Source organism: Hippocampus bargibanti, linkage group LG03 (genome assembly GCF_051943395.1).
Source record: "Hippocampus bargibanti isolate YZ-2025 linkage group LG03, ASM5194339v1, whole genome shotgun sequence".
NCBI classification, from domain to species: Eukaryota; Metazoa; Chordata; class Actinopteri; order Syngnathiformes; family Syngnathidae; genus Hippocampus; species Hippocampus bargibanti.
In genome coordinates, this window is record NC_142736.1 from 9,457,682 (window position 1) to 9,478,219 (window position 20,538).

Here is a 20,538-nt window from a genome sequence, read left to right on the forward strand (position 1 = left end):
TACATACAAATATCACTAGCATCTAATTCTGTGCGGGAAAATGTTAAGATTATTAATAATCAAAATATGTCCACTGTATGCTGCCATACAGATGATTTCGTTTCAAACAATACAAAATACATTTACAGCGGCAAAGCATTTTTTTTTTCCATAGAAACACGATGTAACCTGTCTAATCTATGGGAATACTGAATGACACCTTGCAGCAATTTATAGCACAACACACCAGGAAACATCCAAAAATGCAGTCTGGTGTACAGTCCACGACAGGTCACAGTAATTACGTAAATCTCGCAAATTCAGTTACAAGTATGTCCAATACGCCAGTGTGCCTGGTATGTCATTATTTTGAAATTTAAATTACGTCAGCTTTTTTTCAGGAATCAGATGCCATTGATTTTTTTGTGTTTTATTCCTTTATACCCAGTACAGGTACTCACTCTTCAAAATGAATGAAAAATGAATGTTGACCGACATGGCTCTAAGGTAACGTGTGTAGAATGTAGTTACATATAGTGGCGAAAAATTAGAATGCAATAACCCAAAATCGAAACCCGTGCATTTCGAAGCACCCGCATTGCGGAGTGAAAGCGAGACCGTACTTTGCAAAACGACCGCTATTTTCATCCGCAGAGGTGCAAAGCCAAACGTCACCCATAACGATTTCTAGTAGTATTCCCTCAAGGGACTGCACAACTGCATCGCATTGTTGTTGTATCTGGGAAAGAAAGATGGCGGCAAAACAAGGCAGCTTCGTTTTTATATTTAGATTACTTTACCTGCACTTCCATTAAAATGTTTGACATGGTGTGATAGAACATATGTTTTTGCATATTATTGAAATGAATCATTTGTTTTTAAAGTTATGAACATCGAATTTCATAATTTTATCCAAGGTTATCCGATAATACATTTCGCCAACTATTCTGTTGTTGGGTAAAAAAAATATTAGCTTATTCGGTACATGAATACAGATATGTGGTTTAAAAAATGCGCACATGCTTGTTGGATAATGTTTACCGTTGTCACAGCCGGAAAGACACAGAGAACTGTGGCATGGAACTCGCTCCCTCAAATAATGTTCGCGGACAACACGGACTTTTCGTCCCCGGCTGCTCTTCAGATGTAGAATTCTTTCTGTTTTAATCATTTTGTTAAGTTGTGAGGTAACATACGCACGCCAGGGTGTATTCAATATATATACGACTCTGTAACGCGAGAAAACAGTTGGAAACACATTAGCTCAACTGGTAGGAAATGCAAAGCCAGTAGTGACGTGTCGTTCGCGAACGAGCCGGTTCTTAGAGCCGGCTTCTTGCTCAAGATCTCTTTCTCAAGAAGGAGGAGGGGTTCGAGAGCATGGGAAGTTTGTAGTCTACTGTATCTGCCTGAACCTGTTGCTGGTGCAATATCACAACTTCCAAGATGCACAACCCAGAGCTCCTTGAGACACTTTATGCAAAAATATATCAACCCAGCTAAACCGAACACAATTGATGAGGAACTGAGTAAAATGATTGCAAGTGATTTTCAGCCATTTTCAACCGTGGATCACAACGGATTCAGAAAACATACTAATGCTCTCAACCCACTGTATGCAATTCCAAGCAGGAAATTTCCCCATTGTATGACCATTAAGGGCTTTCTGATTCTGAAAACACTTTCTCAAAAATTAATACCAGAATCATATATGACAAAGAATGTGCTGTAGTCCAAGAACAGGTCAAAAAGCCACAGCTGTTTGTCAAACAACTGACTGCTGGACATCCCAAACAACGGCATCCTACATGTCAGTAACATGCCACTCTATTGAACATTTCAAGGTGGGGACCTGTCTGGTGGATTGTTTTGAGGTCAGTGAAAGACACATTTCTTAGAACTCAACAGAGGAGCTGCTCGAAGTAGCCAAACAGTGGGATAGGGGAAACAAAGTGGTTTGCTGTGATAGCAACAATGCAACTAAGTCAAAGTCAGCTTTATTGTCAAATATGCTAATATGCATGACATACAACACAGATGAAATTAATGTCCTCTCGGACCCAGCGTGCAAGGGATGCAAGGCACTTATAACGTGGCTAAAAAGACATACAATTGACAACAGACAATACATGTAATTTCTGAATGTAAAGTGAGGTAGTGTCGTCTGGAAAGTGAGGTCGTGACGTATGTAAAGTAAGGAAGTGACATATATAAAGTGACGTAATGTAGTAATTCAAAAACAAACAACAAGAAAGGGTTGAAGTGAGGTCTTGCAGAGAAAAATGATAAATAACAAAAAAATTGAGTTCAGGATGATAGCACAGCATGTAGCGTGTACTCAGAGTTCGGTGAGTGTAGTAGTGGGAAGGGGCAGGCTGGGCAGGGCTGGGAGGGAGTTGAGTCTCCGGACTGCCTGGTGGCAGAAACTGTCCTTGAGCCTGGCTCAGAGACTCCGCAGTCTCCTACCCGGTGGTAGCAGGCTGAAGAGGCTGTGGGAGGGGTGGGTGGGATCGCCAGCGATCCTGATGGCTCTGCGGGTGAGGCAGGTGTTGTAAATGTCCTGAAGGGGGGGAGAGAGACACCGATGATCTTCTCAGCTGTCCTCATGATGCACTGCAGAGTCTTACGGCAGGACACGGTGCAGGCGCCGTACCACAGGGTGATACAGCTGGTCAGGATGCTCTTGACGGTACCGCGGTAGAAGGAGGTCGTGATGGGGGCCAGGGCTCCAACTCTTTTGAGCTTGCGGAGGAAGTACAGGCGCTGGTGGGATCTCTTGGCCAGTGATGCCGTGTTGTGGCTCCAGGACAGGTCTTCGAATATGTTCACTCCCAGGAACTTGGTGCTGCTCACTCTCTCCACTGCAGCACAGTCGATGGTTAGTGGAGCATGCTGGGGGTGCACTCTCCTGAAGTCCACAACAATCTCCTTCGTCTTCTCCACATTCAGACGGAGATTGTTGTCCTTGCACCACATGGCCAGGCGGCTGACCAGGGGTGTCAAAGTCATTTTTTGCCGCGGGCCACATTGTAGTTATGGTTTCCTCTCCAGGGCCGTTATGAATTTGTGGAACCCATTAGAATGTTTAAATCCCTTCAAATATTACATATAGAGCACACAGCAAATTAATGAATAACTCGTTTTCAAATCTGAAGTCAAGAATAATGAATTTTATTGTGGTTGACATCCAAAAATATGAAATTTTGGCTCAGATTTTAGCAATCATCATGGAATTTAACAAGTTTGGTTTGCTTTCGCGGGCCGAAAAAAATGATGTGGCGGGCCGGATTTGGCCCGCGGGCCTTGACTTTGACACCTGTGCTGTAGGCTGTCTCCTCGTCGTTGTTGATGAGGCCCACCACAGTCGTGTCATCCGCAAACTTTATGAAGAGGTTGGAGCTGGGTGATGATGGTGAGCAGTCATGCGTGAGCAGAGTGGAGAGGAGGGGGCTCAGCACACACCCCTGGGGTACCCCTGTGTTCAGCGTGATGGTGCTGGAAGTGTTGTCTCCAACTCTGACTGCCTGTGGTCTCCCCGTCAGGAAGTCCAGCAGCCAGTTGCACAGGGAGGTGCTGATCCCCAGTTTGCTCAGTTTATCGGTGAGCTGTTGGGGGATGATTGTGTTGAATGCTGAGCTGACGTCGATGAACAGCATTCTGACGTAGGAGTCTCTGGTCTCCAGGTGGGTGAGCGCTGTGTGGAGAGCAGTGGAGATGGCATCATCGGTCGAGCGGTTGGGCCGATATGCAAACTGGAAAGGGTCATGGTTGGGGGGGAGGGCAGCCTTGATGTGGTTCATTACTAGCCGCTCGAAGCACTTCATGAGGATGGGAGTGAGTGCGACCGGGCGGTAGTCATTGTGGCAGGTGGGGTGGTGGCTTTGAGGCACATGGGCACAACAGCCTGGCTCAGAGAGGTGTTGAAGATGTCCGTGAAGACATCTGTGAGCTCCTCAGCGCAGTCTCTCAGAACACGGCCAGGAATGCCGTCGGGACCCGGGGCTTTTCGTGCGTTGGTTCCTCTGAGGGATCGCCTCACACTGTCCTCGGACAGTGTCAACACCTGTTCGCCGGGAGATGGTGGGGTCTTCTGTGCTGGAGTGCTGTTGTCTGCCTCGAAGCGGGCGAAGAAGTCATTCAGCTGGTTCAGCAGTGTGGTGGAGTTCTCGCAGGTCTGTGGAGAGGGCTTGTAGTCTGTGATCATCTGTATCCCACGCCACAGGTTGCTGGTGTCTTTGCTGTCCCTGAAGTGGTTGGCGATCCTCCTGGAGTGCTGTCTCTTGACCATCCTGATGCCACGTGACAGGTTGGCCCTGGCTGTCCTCCGGCCCAGCTCATCGCCAGCTTTGTAGGCAGTGTTCCAAGCCCTAAGGAGCCTGTGGACTTCACCCATCACCCATGGCTTCTGGTTGGCCCGGATGGTGACAGATCTGGTGACGGTCACGTCATCCATGCACTTCCTCATATAGGAGGTAACAGAGTCTGTGTACTCTTGGAGGTCTGTGGTGTTGTTGTAGGTAGCCGCTTGCTTGAACATGTTCCAGTCGGTGATTGAGAAGCAGTCTTTGAGTGCCTCTGACGACCCATCAGGCCACACCCTTATCTGCTTCTTGACTGGTTTGACGACTTTTACAAGTGGCCTGTATGCGGGCATTAACATGATAGTGGAGTGGTCCGAAGCTCCTAGGTGGGGGAGGGGTAAGCTTTGTAGGCTCCTTTGTGTGTGGTGAAAACATTGTCCAGAATGTTGATACCTCTAGTCGGAAAGTTAATGTGTCCATGGAGTTGTGGAAACACGCTTTTCGGGTTGGCATGGTTGAAATCGCCAGCCAGGATAAGGAAAGCATCTGGGTGGTCTGTTCGTTGCTCGCTGATGTGCTGGTAGAGTTCATTCAATGCCGCACTCCTGTTGTTAATTGAGCTTGGGGGGATGTAAACTGCTACCAGCAGTATGGCACTAAACTCCCTCGGCAGGTAGAATGGCCGACATTTTATGACCATAAGCTCCATCAGTGGTGAACAGTGTTTGCATACCACAACAGCATTGCGGCACCAGGCATCACTGATATAAGTCTTCCCCCCTTCGACGAGCACTCTGTCTGTCTGGAAGCTAGTTAGCTGGGCTAGCTGGAAGGCACTGTCCGGTATGCTGTCGGTCAGCCATGTTTCCACAAACACAAGGGCACAACACTCACCCACGGTCTTGGAAGTTGAGCGGAGAAGTCTGATGTAGTCCATTTTATTGTGCAGCAAGCGCACGTTAGCCAGCGTGATGGTAGGAATGGTCGGCCGGTGGGGGCTAGCTGCGAGCCTAGTGCGGATACCTCCACGCTTTCTCCTCTTCTGTTTCCTCATACATCACTTGTGGCGCCTCCACTCTGGGTGCAGGAGTGGGGGTCGGTGGAAGAGTGGGGGTCAATGGACGAGCCGACTCCCTGAGCAATCCATGCTTGCGTAACACTTCTGCTTCAGCTGGTTTTGGTTTTAAAAATGAACTGCCGATGTCGAGCAGAACCTCACGGGAGTAGGTACACCTCGGGTATAGCGAGGCAGAGGGAGACGAACATTTACACGAGTGAGACAAACATCATAAACACAAAAAAAACACGAAAAAACTAACATCACAAAAGCAATTAAAACCCTGAAATGGACCCATCACCCATATCGTGCACACACCGTTAACCTGGTTGTAAGAGATTCTCTGAGATGATGACTGTGGACAAAGTGAAGAATCAGAATCAAACTCCGAATTAGAATCAAAATCAGAATCATCTTTATTGCCAAGTATGTAGAAAACACAAGGAAGTTGTCTCCGATAGAACACACTGCACTAGTTTCATTATAAGAAAAATGGAGGCATTATACAGTTATATTTGGGTTACTGTTGAGAGAGTTTGTTGGAATCTAATTTCTGTTTCTCTTCTGATTCGGAGTTCAACTGCGTTTTATGATAAAATAAAATTCACCTGAAAATTAGTTATCATATTAATTAGCGTTGCTCTTAAGCATGGAATGATACAACCAATGACTAAGAAAATAAGTACAATCACGATCGCGATAGGCACAAACAGTCGAAGCAAAGCCGTATATCAAGGGCCTCCGAAAAGCATGGCAAAGCTCCACGGGTGATCAAGCTGTCGATCTTTGGCCATAGTATGTCTGAGATCACAGACAAAGCATTTGTCATGTTTATGGAATTCGCTTCTTTGGGTATGTACGTACAACAAGTGTCACCCACCATAGCACAGACGCCCCCTTGTTGTCAAAAGGTCCAAAACCATTCTATTTTGCAGCACCATTTGTCTAATTGCTGCAATTTCGGTGTTCTGCATTTCATCCACTTTCAAGCTGGCATTTACAAACACTTGAAATCTGTAATCAATTGTTTCTATTCATAGCATGTTTTAGCCACTCCAATTTGTGGAAAAAGAGCTAACATTACCTTACTACCCGTGCTATGGTGTTTGAATTGTTCTGGAACATCAGTTCCCCAGATTGAATCATGGGGCTTAAACGATACTCTTCTTTTCACATGATGGTGCACTGGGTGGCTGGTAACAATGAAAGTATTGTCAGTGACAGTAACAGGTGCGCACAAACCGTAGGTTCGCAGAGGAATAAAAGAATATACTTTCCAACCGCATAACCACCAAAGATGTGAAGATACGGGCAAAACAGTGACATTACAACAGTGACAGCGGTAGCACATATATACATATATCCTCATCTATAAAACCCAAATTTTGACCCGTACTGTACATTGCAACGCATACTGGTAGTCGCAACATGATCTCGGTCATAACCTGGTTTTCAGTTTCCAAAATGGTATATAAACCTGGAACAATCTCTCCTCTCGAAGCATTGCGAAAAACCGGAAAATGTTGATCAGGTCTATGCAAAGATGTTAACATATATGCAGCTCTAGCCATTTTATCTCCGAATACTTTCGAATGCACGCGTTGTTGTGTCACAGAATGAGGCATATAAGAGCAAACAAAACAATCACATTTCCTATTTTGTTTAGCAATGAGTGTAGCATAACAATACCACGTGTTTGATAACAACGGATTCCAGTCATGTTTTTCTCCTGCAAACGGTTGGTACAATGCGTCCATGACACCTGAATTTTGGGCCGTTTTGTCAGGTGTTTCCATCCAGGCTGTCAGTCTGATATGTGGTTTATGCTGGAAAGGCGATGTCGCGACTGGTGATGTCACAGATGACATGATGCATATAGTTACGGGAAAACCAATGTGATGTTCACGAAACTCAGGACAGAGTCTCAAGTTCATGCATCCTGCAACATTGTGGGTTATGATAGCAAGTTGGATATCTGTCATCGTACCAGTTCCAGTTCCTAACCAGTTCCCCCGAGCTATCTTGACGACAGTTCGTTTTGCTTCTTGGACACAGCTATCTCAAACCCATTTTGTGTTGGACTTGGAATGGCCCACAACGGAATCCCAATCAGTGGTCCAAGCCTTCCCCAACTTGATACGAGCGTACCAAGAATCTTGAGGATAATCGCTTCAATTTTGTCATGCTTTGTTCACGAGGACACTAAGGGGAAATGAGACTATTCCTGCAGCCCGTAGTGGAAAGCAGGCTACCGGATGTGCCATGTTTGGGCACTTATCTGACGTTGTTGGATATAATAGTGGAATTTCACAGGCTGATGGAGTGGGAGGCTCCACGTGTGTCATCTGGATTGCCCCCACGAGTCCGTACAGCAAGATGATGTGGACCAAACCCATGGCAAATGAATAGTTTGGCTCGGTGTGTCTTCCACCTGCTCAGGATCCGGTTGGTGAACGATCTTGCAATGGCTTTGATGCACCCAGGTGGCTCTTTCGGCGATCTTGATGACAGTTGGCGTTGTGATCAGCACGGTGAATGGCCCCTCCCACTTTGGTGCAGACCAGGTCTTCCTCTTGATTGCCTTGATCAGCACCTTGTCTTCGGGGTGCAGCCTCTGTTCCTGTGGAGGGAACAAAGAGGACTGCGGCAGTACACATGCTGACTGAACCTCTTTTGTTGTAAACATTTCACACAACCATTTTGCTCCACGTGTGTCATCTGGATTGCCCCCACGAGTCCGTACAGCTAGATGATGTGGACCAAACCCATGGCTAGTGAGTAGTTTGGCTCCGTGTGTCTTCCACCTGCTTAGGATCCGGTTGGTGAACGATCTTGCAATGGCTTTGATGCACCCACGTGGCTCTTTCGGCGATCTTAATGACAGTTGGCGTTGTGATCAGCACAGTGAATGGCCCCTCCCACTTTGGTGCAGACCAGGTCTTCCTCTTGATTGCCTTGATCAGCACCTTGTCTTCGGGGTGCAGCCTCTGTTCCTGTGGAGGGAACAAAGAGGACTGCGGCAGTACACATGCTGACTCAACCTCTTTTGTTGTAAACATTTCACACAACCATTTTGCCAACAAAGCACCTGGATCTGATTCATTCTCTTGCCAGGGCACACCTTCCCATAATGGGAGGATGAAAGGTCTGCCATGCAAGATCCCAAAAGGCGTTAAGCCGTTATTAGTGGCCGTTATTCTCATATTTAAATTAACCAAAAACAGACATTCAGGCCATGGTTTGCCTGTTGTCTCCATCGTTTTTCTGAGTCGATTTTTTATCGTACCATTCATTCTTTCAACTAATCCTGCACTCTGTGGATGATATGCGCAGTGGTTCTTTAATGTAATAGCTAAATGTTCGGAAATCTTGGTTATTACGTCATTAACAAAATGTGGCCCATTATCACTCCAAATTACTCTTGGTATTCCATGTTCTGGAATAATATGTTTGCATAATGCTTTCGCAACAGATAATGCATCGGATTTCTTTGAAGGCACAATTTCCACCCATTTGGTGAATGAATCAATTAGCACCAAACAGTATTTATGAGAACCACTTGTGCTTAGTTCAATGCAATCCATGTGAACCACTTCAAAGGGGTGTGACCCCTGTGGAAATGTCCTCTTTTTGGTCATATATTACCCTGTGGATTGTGTTTACAGCATACCAAACAACTCCGACAAGTTTTTTTTGCATATGAGTTGAACCCTCTGCTTAAATGGAATAGCTTTCCTGCTATAAACACCATCCCTTCTGTTGATACATGTGACCTACCATGGCTCAACCGAGCCACCATAGGAAACATGTTTCTCGGTAAACATGGTTTATTGTCTATTTTATACAGCCCATCAACTAGCATAGCACCATCGGTCAGCCACAGATCTTTTTCGGATTTTGTGGTTAACGATTGCATATCCTTCAAAACTTATGTGGGCACTAATTCACGTGTCTCTTGACTTACTAGATTGAAAGCAGTCCGAGCAGCCTTTTTGGCGGGTGCATCTGCTCTTTCGTTACCCGAGCTAATCCTGTCTTTAGCCCTTGTGTGTGCTGCACATTTGCATACAGCCACACTTTTTGGAAGGAGGATAGCTTTCAACAAGCCTCTCAATAAGTCTGCATGTTCAACAGTCTTCCTGGTTGATGTAGTCATTCCCCTGCGGTTCCACTGGGCTGCAAAGCTGTGAAGTGTGGAAAACGCATATTGGCTGTCTGTAAAAATCGTCACCGTCTTTCCTTCTGCCCATTTACACGCTTCAGTCAATGCAACAATTTCTGCTGCTTGCGCTGAATACGTGTTTGGTAATGAACCGTCAGCAATAATTTCAACGTCGGTCACAACAGCATAACCCACCCTGTTACCCCCTGCATCTGACCTAGATGCAGAGCCATCAACATACAGGTGGATGCTGTCAGGTAAAGGTGTGTCTTTGAAGTCCGCTCGTGGTTTGCAGTTCTCATTTATTCCGTCAACGCATGAATGTGGTTCTCCATCAACAGCTAGAGGTACAAGTGTCGCCGGGTTAATGCTATTGCACCTCTCAATGGTTATGTGTGGTTGTTCCAGCAACGTTGTCATGATAGACAAATGTGCTGGTGACAAGAAAGTCATTTTCGTGCCTGTAATCAATAAGTCAACCGAGTGTGGTACCATCAGCGTTGTGGTATGGAAAAGTACAAGTTCAGCTGACGACTGAACTGCCAACGCTGCGACACACACCGCTCTAAAACACGCTGGAAGAGCTGCAGACACTGGATCCAGTCTTTTAGAATAAAAGGCAACTGATCTCAGCTTTTGTCCCTGTTTTTGTAACAAGACTGAAGTTATGTATTTGTCTTTGCAGTCAACTGTTTGAACAGAAGGTTTGTTATAGTCAGGCAAGGCCAAAACACTCGTATTGGCTATCAAAATTTTCAATTCTGTAAAGGCTGTAATGCCTCTTTCAGTGACATTTCGTCTTGGTATATGAGTGTCAAGAATGGTTGAGTGACTTGTGCATAATGCGGAATACAAGTTCTGCAATAATTACACAGTCCCAAAAACGTCCTCATTTGTTTTTTCGTCTTAGGTCGGGGAACCTACAAAATTGCCCGTTTTCCTTTGGTTGTCAACTCTCGTCCCCTTCTTGACAAAAGATGTCCTAGAAAAACAACTTCTTTTTGGCAAAACTGTAACTTATCCAAAGAAGCTTTGTTACCTGTTTTCGCTAAATATTGGAACAAAGCTATTGATACAGTCTTGTTCTCGTCTTCAGTCGGTGAAGCAATTAAGATGTCATCAACGTACAAAAGAATCTGAGAAGTCTCAGGATGTTTAAAATCAGCAATACACGAAGACATTTCCTGTGAAAAAATTGTAGGGCTATCTGTAAACCCTTGTGGCAATCTTGTATATGTATATTTTTTCCCATTAAATGTAAATCCGAAACAATGACGTGGATTTTTGTGCAACGGAATGGAGAAAAAAAGCATTGCTCAAATCAATTACTCTAAACCATTTTTTGTCAGGTTTTAAACAGTTCAATAATGTGTGTGGGTCTGGCACACACGGAGCACGCGATTGTATGGATTTATTTATCTGTCACAAACCATGCACCATTCTCCAAACCCCAGATTCAACTTTTTTAACAGGAAATATCGGTGTATTACATTCACAAGTTGGGTCTTCAATCAAAATACCAGCCTTCACCATATCCCGTATTACAGGAGTGATGCCAATAATAGCATCCTGTTTTAATGGATATTGTTTAAGTCTTGGTCGATAAGTCATTTTAGGCAATACTTCAACTGGTTTTGCTGTTTTAAATAAGCCCACATCTGTTTTTCCCAATGACCAAAGGGTGGCAGGGACGTCTGGAAAGTCCTCAGCCACTAGAGTGGCCATTAGTCATGATTCTAATGAATCAACCTTTACTGGGTCCCCCATAGCGTCAACTACGAAGGACTCCAGAAGGTTAACTTTTCTGGGTTTGTACCCTTCCTCTGTTGGTATTAAAGCTATTTGTAGTGTTTGTAACAGGTCTCTCCCCAACAAATTTATAGGACAATCTCCACTCAAGACCATAGTGACCTTGTATGGAGTTCGTCCCTCATCTAAAATTTTTATTGGCTTAGAAATGGGTAACAATGTCACTTTCCCATCTGCTGATACCACAGAATCTTTTTGTCGACTCGGAGCGACACCTGGAATGGTGCCTCTTAACACTGATCTGCATGCACCACTATCACAAAGAAATTTTACATCCTTTTTCCCAATGTTAAGCCAATAATAAGGTTTTTCGTTTTCTGGCAAAGTCAAAGCAACTACATTTGTCAAATTCAAGATTTCAACTGGTTTCATTGATCCCCATTTCCCACTGTCGTGACTGTTGTCATCAGTGTCGAAATGGGGTTCCGCACGTCAATCTAAATGTTCTGTTTTTTGTCCTTCACCATATAGTGTGTTGTATGGTGGAGGTCTGTAAGATTTCCCACATTTCCTTTGCGGTGTAATTTTTCTTTTGCAGTGTCGAGCAATATGTCCTACACCGCCACAATTATAGCATCGATCGTCGGGCGGCAAACGTCTCTTCACCCGATCTTGGTACAACACGTCCTCCATTCTGTCACCCATGGCAGATGCCATCACTTGTTCCATCGGCGACCCTACACCATTTCCCCACTTTTTTCTCACCACTTCTTGGGCATGTATAGCCCACTCCTTGAGATCAACCAACTTTCCAGTCTGGTGTTGGACATAATGTTTTCGAAAGAAATCCCCAATTTCCGGCGTCAAATTCTGGGGAAATGTTTGCTTAAATTGGTTAACATATACGGAATCCTCATCAGCAGATTCAGGAATACAGCAGTGGTTTCTGAAAACATTTTCAAAGCGTCCCCTGAAAATGTTTACATCTTCGCCACGTTGCTGTCTACATTGCTGAATCATGCCAAAGTTTGGTGTTTCTTCCACAATTTCCTGATGTTCTCACACACCAATCGGCGTTGCGACGTCACCTCCTCATGCGTCATGTTTGATCCCATTGAAGTCTTTCCAGTATAACACCCTTTCACTCGATTCCAATGATGCCCTAGACATCTCTTGAGAACCTTCAGTGTTTCTAGCCCATTCAGCTGATAAGAAGCACACAATTCCTCAAAATTCTCAGTCCAGCTTTCCGCATTCTCAACAAAATCACCTAATCCTTTGCACGCTTCAGCTACGTCACTGTCACACCAAGGCCTATAGACAAAAATAGTTCGGTCGTGCAGGCCTGCAGCATTCGGATTAGCCACTTGGACAAGCGGAAAAACTTCAAATCGCTTTCATCATTCATCTTAATATTATGCAATTGTTCAAGCGGATACAATTGTTCAGACCAATTTGCTTTGCTCCTGTTACGCGAGGAAACACAATCACTACCACAAGCAAATTGATCTGCAAAGTCAGGTTGCAATGACCGTATCCCCCGAGAGGGGGTCATGAGCGCTTCATGTTTCTGGCCTGGCCAAGTCACAGTTGGAGTCATCGCCGGGTGGGGTACTCGCTCCCCCGGGGCGTCCACCCCCCTTGAGCAGTGAAGGAGGGGGAAGAGGAGGAAGGCTGAGGCGCCCGCCCAGAGCAGATAAGGAGCTGAGCTGTTCATTCACCCCAAGCTCCAATCCCAGGGCAGCACACAGTCTCTCCCCCTGGCCTCCCATGGGGGCTCTCTGTAGCCTGAAACAATGGCTGCTTTTCATCCGCCATGAGCTCCGTTTTTTTACTGGGACGTGCAACAGTTTCATCGTCAGTGTCACGGTTTGAGAGGCGGTGATGGCGGGTGCGGATCCCAAAAAGCAGGCAGGCGGGAGCAGGAGGTTGTTTGACAAATTGTATTAAAATAAAGATAGCAGGAACAAAATGTAAAGCATCAAAATCATCTGAATGGAAAAAATACAAAGTATCAAAAGAAAACCAAGATTAAAAGTCCGCCAAGATTAAAAACACACATGCACTGCACACAATGCATGCAATTGCATCTAACAGCATACAATGTGTTCAACAGCATTCAACGACATTTAACAATTACCTGACAACGAATGGTCGTGCCAGGTGTCCTTTTATGTGTGACTGATTGGAAACGACCGGCACCTGTGCAAGTGCAGGCGGGGCCGACAGCGCCACCCGTAGGTCGCCAACCAGATCATGACAGTACCCACCCTTCACAACGAATGGTCGTGGCAGGTGTCCTTTTATGTTTGACAGAATGAACCGACCAACCATCGAATCCCGCAGGTACAACGGACCCGTCTCATTTCCACCCTGTGCCTGGCAATGCTACGTCCAAGTTATCCAACGCCTCGTCGAGTTTGGAGGAGGTGGGCAACAGACAGACGCTAGCTAAACTAAAAGCTATGATGGACAGCCCCTCCCACCCCCTCCTGCCCACCCTGACAGCACTGGGTAGCTCCTTCAGCCAGAGACTGTTACACCCACGCTCCAAGGATAGGTACCGCCGCTCCTTCCTATCGACTGCTTTCAGGCTTCTTAATAATCAGACGTGAAAAAAATAGGACTCTTGCATTGTAAATAGCGCAGCCACCTTATTTTGATGCACTGCAGCTACATATGTCATTATGCTTTTTTTCTTTATACTTTCACTCTGTAGTGTTTTTGTTAAACATTTTGCACAGTTAAAGTATACAGCTCAGTCTTCTGACATTTTTTATTATGCTTAGAAGATCTTTTTTTTTCTTTTCACCCCAGCACCCCTCTTTCAAATTGCTGCTGGACTGCAAATTTCCCCATTGTGAGACGATTAAAGGCTTTCTGATTATGATTCTGATTCTGATTACTTTAGTAAATACAATACAACCAATGGTGTAGTATCTTTTTGAAACTGGGAGATAGTCGTTGGGAACTAATGTAGCCACAAGGGGGCACAAGCCAGTGTCTTATTGTGCCGGTCCCAAGCCCGGATAAATACAGAGGGTTGTGTAAGGAAGGGCATCCGACGTAAAAATTTTGCCAAAACAATTATGCGAATCAAACCTCTGAATCCCATACCGGATCGGTCGAGGCGCCATTGGTACTGTTGACCTTCAGGGTGCCAGTGGAAAATGGACTACTGTTGGTCGAAGAAGGAGAGGAGGGAGGTGTGCCCGGAGGAAAAGAGAGAAATGGAACGCCAAGAGTATAGTACGAAGAGTAGGAACTTTGAATATAGGAACAATGACAGGTAAAGGTAGAGAGCTGGCTGACATGATGCAGAGAAGGAAAGTAGACATACTGTGTGTCCAGGAGACCAGGTGGAAAGGGAGTAAGGCTAGAAGCTTAAGGTCAGGGTTTAAGTTGTTCTATCATGGTGAAGACAGAAAGAGAAATGGAGTTGGGGTTATCTTAAAAGAGGAGTTTGTTAGGAATGTCTTAGAAGTAAAAAGAGTGTCAGATAGAATGATGAGTCTGAAGCTAGAAATTGAAGGTGTGGTGTTCAATGTTGTTTGTGGGTATGCCCCACAAGTAGGATGTGAGCTGGCGAAGAAGGAGACATTTTGGTTGGACTTTGATGAAGTCATACAGAACATCCCGAGAAGTGAGAGGGTTGTAATTGGTGGAGACTTCAATGGACATGTTGGCGCAGGAAACAAAGATGATGAGTAGGTGATGGGCAGGTTTGGACTCCAGATGAGGAACGCCGAAGGACAGATGGTGGTTGACTTTCCTAAGAGAATGGAAATGGCTATTGTGAATACTTTCTTTCAGAAGAGACAGGAACATAGGGTGACCTACAATAGTGGAGGCAGAAGTACACAGGTAGACTACATTTTGTGTCAACGGCGCCATCTAAAGGAAATCAGTGACTGCAAAGTAGTGGTTGGTGAGAGTGTAACCAGACAACATAGGTTGGTGGTGTGTAAGATGATGCTGTCAGTGAGCAAGATGAAGAACCTAAAGGCTGAAGTGAGGACAAAATGGTGGAAGTTGAAAAAGGAAGAGGGTTGCATGAACTTTAGGAAGGAGGTAAGACAAGCACTGGGTGGGCAAGAGGTCCTTCCAGATGACTGGCAAACTACAGCGAACATAATCAGAGACACAGGTCGGAAAGTACTTGGTGTATCGAGTGGAAGAAAGGTAGATAAGGAGAATTGGTGGTGGAATGGGGAGGTGCAGGAGTGTATACAGAGAAAGAGGTTAGCAAAAAAGAAGTGGGACACTGAAAGGACGGACGAGAGTAGACAGCAGTACAAGGAGATGCAGTGCACGGTTAAAGTAAAGGTGGCAAAGGCCAAACAAGAGGCCTATGATGACTTGTATGCTCGGCTGGAAAGCAAGGAATGTGAGACTGATCTTTACAGGGTGGCGAGACAGAGAGACAAAGAAGGTAAGGACTTGCAGCAGGTTCGGGTGATTAAGGATAATGATGGCAATGTATTGTACAGGTGCCAGTAGTGTGATGGCAAGATGGAAAGAGTACTTTGAAGAATTGATGAATGAGGAAAATGAGAAGGAACAAAGAGAAGATGTGACTGTTGTGGACCAAGACGTAGCAAACATTAGCAAGGATGAAGTGAGGAGGGCGCTGAAGAAGATGAAGGGGGGAAAGGCACTCGGGCCTGATGATTTACCAATCGAGGTATGGAAGTGTCTTGGAGAGGTGGTGGTGGTGTTCCTGACCGGGTTATTCAACAAGATCTTAGATGGTGAACAGATGCCTGAAGAATGGAGACGAAGTGTACTCGTGCCCATTTTTAAGAACAAGAGAGATGTGCAGAGTTGTACTAATTACAGAGGAATAAAGTTGATGAGCCATACAATGAAACTCTGGGAAAGAGTAGTTGAAGCTAGACTAAGAGCAGAAGTGAACATTTGTGAGCAGCAGTATGGCTTCATGCCAAAAAAGAGTACGACAGATGCAGTGTTTGCTTTAAGAATGCTGATAGAGAAGTACAGAGAAGGTCAGAAGGAATTGCATTGTGTCTTTGTAGATCTGGAGAAAGCGTATGACAGGGTGCCCAGAGAAGAGCTGTGGCATTGCATGAGGAAGTCTGGAGTGACGGAAAAGTATGTCAGAGCGGTGCAAGACATGTATCATGACTGTAAGACAGTTGTGAGATGTGCTGTTGGTGTGACTGAGGAATTCAAGGTGGAGGTGGGACTCCACCAGGGGTCAGCTCTGAGCCCCTTCTTGTTTGCTATGGTGATGGACAGGTTGACAGACGATGTGAGACAAGAATCTCCTTGGACCATGATGTTTGCAGATGATATTGTGATCTGTAGCGAGACCAGGGAACAGGTGGCGGAGAAACTAGAGATGTGGAGATATGCCCTGGAAAGGAGAGGAATGAAGATCAGTCGCAGCAAGACAGAATATATGTGTGTGAATGAGAGGGATCCAAGTGCAAGAGTGATGCTACAGGGTGAAGAGATAAAGAAGGTGGAGGATTTTAAGTACTTGGGGTCAACTGTCCAGAGCAATGGAGAGTGTGGAAAAGAGGTGAAGAAGCATGTCCAGGCAGGCTGGAGCGGCTGGAGAAAAATGTCAGGTGTGATGTGTGATAGAAGGCTTTCAGCTAGGATGAAAGGAAAAGTGTATAAAACAGTGGTGAGACCAGCAATGATGTTTGGGCTGGAGACAGTGCCACTGAAGAAAAGACAGGAAGCAGAGCTGGAGGTAGCAGAGCTGAAGATGTTGAGGTTTTCTTTGGGAGTGACCAGGTTGGATAAAATCAGGAATGAGTACATTAGAGGGACAACTCATATTAGAGGCTTTGGAGAGAAAGTCAGAGAGGCCAGACTGAGATGGTTTGGACATGTCCAGAGGAGAGAGTGACTATATCGGGAGAAGGATGCTGTGCCTTGAACTGCCAGGCAGGAGACCGAGAGGAAGACCGAAGAGGAGGTTTATGGATGTGGTCAAAGAGGACATGAAGATAGCTGGTGTGAGAGAAGTGGATGCACAAAACTGGGATAGATGGAGGACATTGATTCGCTGTGGCAACCCCTAAAGGGAAAAGCCGAAAGGAAAAGAAGAAGATAGTCGTTGGGAACTGATGAATGTTAACGGTTACCAAATTAATACAAACATTTGAAAATACCATATATCCTGAAATTAGATTGAAATGTTTTTGCTACAATTATTGTATATCAGAGGTCCCCAACCCCCGGGCGGCGCACCAGTACCGGTCCGTGGGTCATTTCGTACCGGGCCGCACAGAATGAATAAATAATTTACATCTTTTCGTTTTTTTTTTATTTGAATCTGAACTGTTTTATTTTGAAAAATGAAAAATGACCAGATTACATCCGTCTATGACTTACTCTTGACCAGTGGTGGGCCGTCAGAGCCAGCAAGGCCTTCTCTGCTGGCCTAACATAATCAGACATCAATATCATAATTATAATAAAAGTCAATTTCATTAAAAAAGTATTTTTTCTGAATATATATATATATATATATATATATATATATATATATATATATATATATATATATATATATATATATATAAAATTATTCTACATACTGTTTTCTTGATGTTATATTATATCCATTTGGTTATGCTCCTTTCAGTGTTGTAGTTTTAGGTCAGAGATTTTAATCCAATCAGAATTCAGCTAGCTTGTGTCGCCAGGCTGTATGAAATCTGACCGACGCCTTCAGAATAAACAGTGAGGGCGTCTGTGCGCTGTACATGAACGGGCACATGTAGTTGATATATAGTTGCGATAGCCAATCAGATCACGAGTTGGCACAGTAAGGCCAGCTAGAGGGCCTCGCGTTGAACATGACATGTACGTGTCCTGTGATTGGATACTCACTTTACCTCAGCCCTCAGCGGAGGTAGCGCTATGCAAATCAACCAAGCTACAACAGATCAGACCCGGAGACTTTAGCAGAAAAACCAAGTATATCTACACGCTTTTTTAACCCACAATGGCTGAAGGAGAGGACAACTCGCTGTCGCATGTAGAAATGTTTACTTTTATTTTCAACAAATAGTTCGTTTTGTGAACGTCTTGTTGTTTTTCTTATATTAAACTGACATTTTGTAATTTAGCGTAAAATCTTGTTAAAGACTGCATATTCTTGGTGGAATTAATAAAACTAAAACAAATTATTTTAAATTTCAGTAAATAAATTGCAGTATCACGTATAGTGACAAGTTCTAATTGCTGAAGCAGATTTATTGATGTGTAATTGCTCCGGAAAATAGCCTGTGTTGTAGACGATTAAGGTGATGCTACGCCCAGTACTGCGTGCGTGTGCTTTTGTAAATGATATCTCCAGCCGTTGTGTCATAAATTATGGTATTACGAGGGATATTTGTTCAAGTCGGACTAAGCAGGATTTCACTGAAGGCCTAGGTGTGAAATGCACGGACCGCCACTGCTCTTGACGCATGTCAAAACGCTTGTCTAGGTCACGTGACACATACCGCTAAAATTAGCCCATCGTAACCTAGCAAAATGAATAAAGAACAAACGTATTTATTGGATTGGATTGGATTTGCCTTTATTAGTCTCGCAGTGGAGAAATTTACATTTCACAGCAGCAAAGTTATGAAAGAAATGAAAGTAGAAAAGCAAAACACAGGACCTGCTGGAAAGGCAGCCACTCTCGCGGCGCCGTCTTGAAGTCAAAAGAACAAAAAAAAACTAAATAACAAATAACATGACAACGCAAAGACACAGAGAGACATTCATTCTTAAGCACTTTCTGTACCCTCTTTGTTACATAAAGCAGTTCCAGATGAAAGAGGAGAGGATCAAAGCGTCTCTTCACCAGTGGATCAGGGACATCATGGTGGAATGTGCATGTCGACTACAAGCTAAATGTTGAAAGCAAACACGCAGCTGTAGCATCCATTGACGAAAGGAGATTGTCTCACATCTCCTGTCCCACATAAATCAGCTTCAATTCCATCCCGCGACAGTTCCATATACGCATCGGCGCTCTGCACTGACGCTCCTTCCTTCTTATCGCGGGTTCCTCAAGCCATGTATCCATCCAGCTGCAGACTGTCCAAAAGCACCGACCTTCCACTGAACAAAGCGGGGCTGTGAAGATGCTACCCATTACATCCGCCGGTCCGTGAAAATATTGTCTGACATTAAACCCGTCCGTGGCGCAAAAAAAGGTTGGGGACCACTGTTGTACAGTATATCATTGATATGACGACAGTGGGGCGGCCCGGTAGTCGAGTGGTTAGCACGCCACCTTCACAGTGCAGAGTTCGCCGGTTGACGTCCCGCTCCGGTTTGAATGATCTCCCCAGGCACGCGTGGGTTTTCTCCGGGTCCTCCGGTTTCCTCCCACATTCCAAAAACAAACATGGCAGGCAGATTGAACACTCCAACTTGTCCCTAGGTGTGAGTGTGAGAGTGGCTGTTGTAGGTCTGTGTGTGCTGGCAACCAATTCAGGGTGTCTCCAGCCTAGTGCCCGACGATGGCTGGGATAGGCTCCAGCACCCACTGTGACCCTAATGAGGAATAAGCGGTGTGGAAAATTGATGGATGGATGAAGACAGTGACCGTGTTAATAATTTGTCAATCAGTTGGAATCAAACAAATTCCAGATGCAATAAATACATTGTTTTAATGAATCATTGCTCATCTGGTCCTTTGGACTCTGGCAGTGACGGGGAGGCAGGTGAGGCTGTACCTCACCTGTCATCACGGAAATATCAAATGAAAAAAATTAACTAAGCAATTATATTTATTTAGTGATTTGTACTTTAAAGTTCTTTTCCATTTAACTTCACCATTTTTGGATTTTTTTTTTAATTGCCGAATTTTCATGTTTACTGTTCAAATACTAAGTAGAGACGAGCGGTGAGGCAGCAGCCGACTGAGCCTCACCATGGATTACGCAATGACGATGATAACAGTGCTGGCTTGCTCTGCAGTGAGACCGCATTGCTGTCCCTCTGCATATCGCAAATAAAGTGTTCAAACACTTTTAGTATATGAACTAAATTTCCAAAGTTTAGCTGGTGTATATAATGTACAGTCACTGTACATAACACTGTACTACTGTCACGGTTTGCGAGGTGGTGATGGCGGGTTCGGATCCCAAAAAGCAGGCAGGAGGGAGCAGGAGGTTGTTTGACAAATTGTATTAAAATAAAGTCAGCAGGAACAAAATGTAAAACATCAAAATGATCTGAATGGAAAAAATACAAAGTAGCAAAAGAAGACCAAAAGTAAAAGCCCGCCAAGGTTAAACAAACACGTACAC

The 20,538-nt window shown here is 44.7% G+C and overlaps 1 protein-coding gene and 1 long non-coding RNA gene across 2 annotated transcripts in view; one reads left to right on the forward strand and one right to left on the reverse strand.

Moving 5' to 3' along the window:
* dis3l (DIS3 like exosome 3'-5' exoribonuclease) overlaps nucleotides 1-1,253 on the reverse strand; it is a 53,804-nt gene extending 52,551 nt beyond the window's left edge. Inside the window, exon 1 of the mRNA XM_088991835.1 lies at nucleotides 1,021-1,253. Coding sequence (XP_088847961.1) covers nucleotides 1,021-1,150 — 130 coding nt within the window. The 5' untranslated portion in view covers nucleotides 1,151-1,253. The remainder of the gene's footprint in view (nucleotides 1-1,020) is intronic.
* On the forward strand, nucleotides 397-19,868 carry LOC148900242 (uncharacterized). Its single transcript, XR_016114429.1, has 3 exons — nucleotides 397-486; nucleotides 13,595-13,808; nucleotides 19,041-19,868. It is a non-coding gene; the product is annotated as an uncharacterized LOC148900242 (long non-coding RNA).
* Nucleotides 19,869-20,538: the final 670 nt, after the last annotated feature.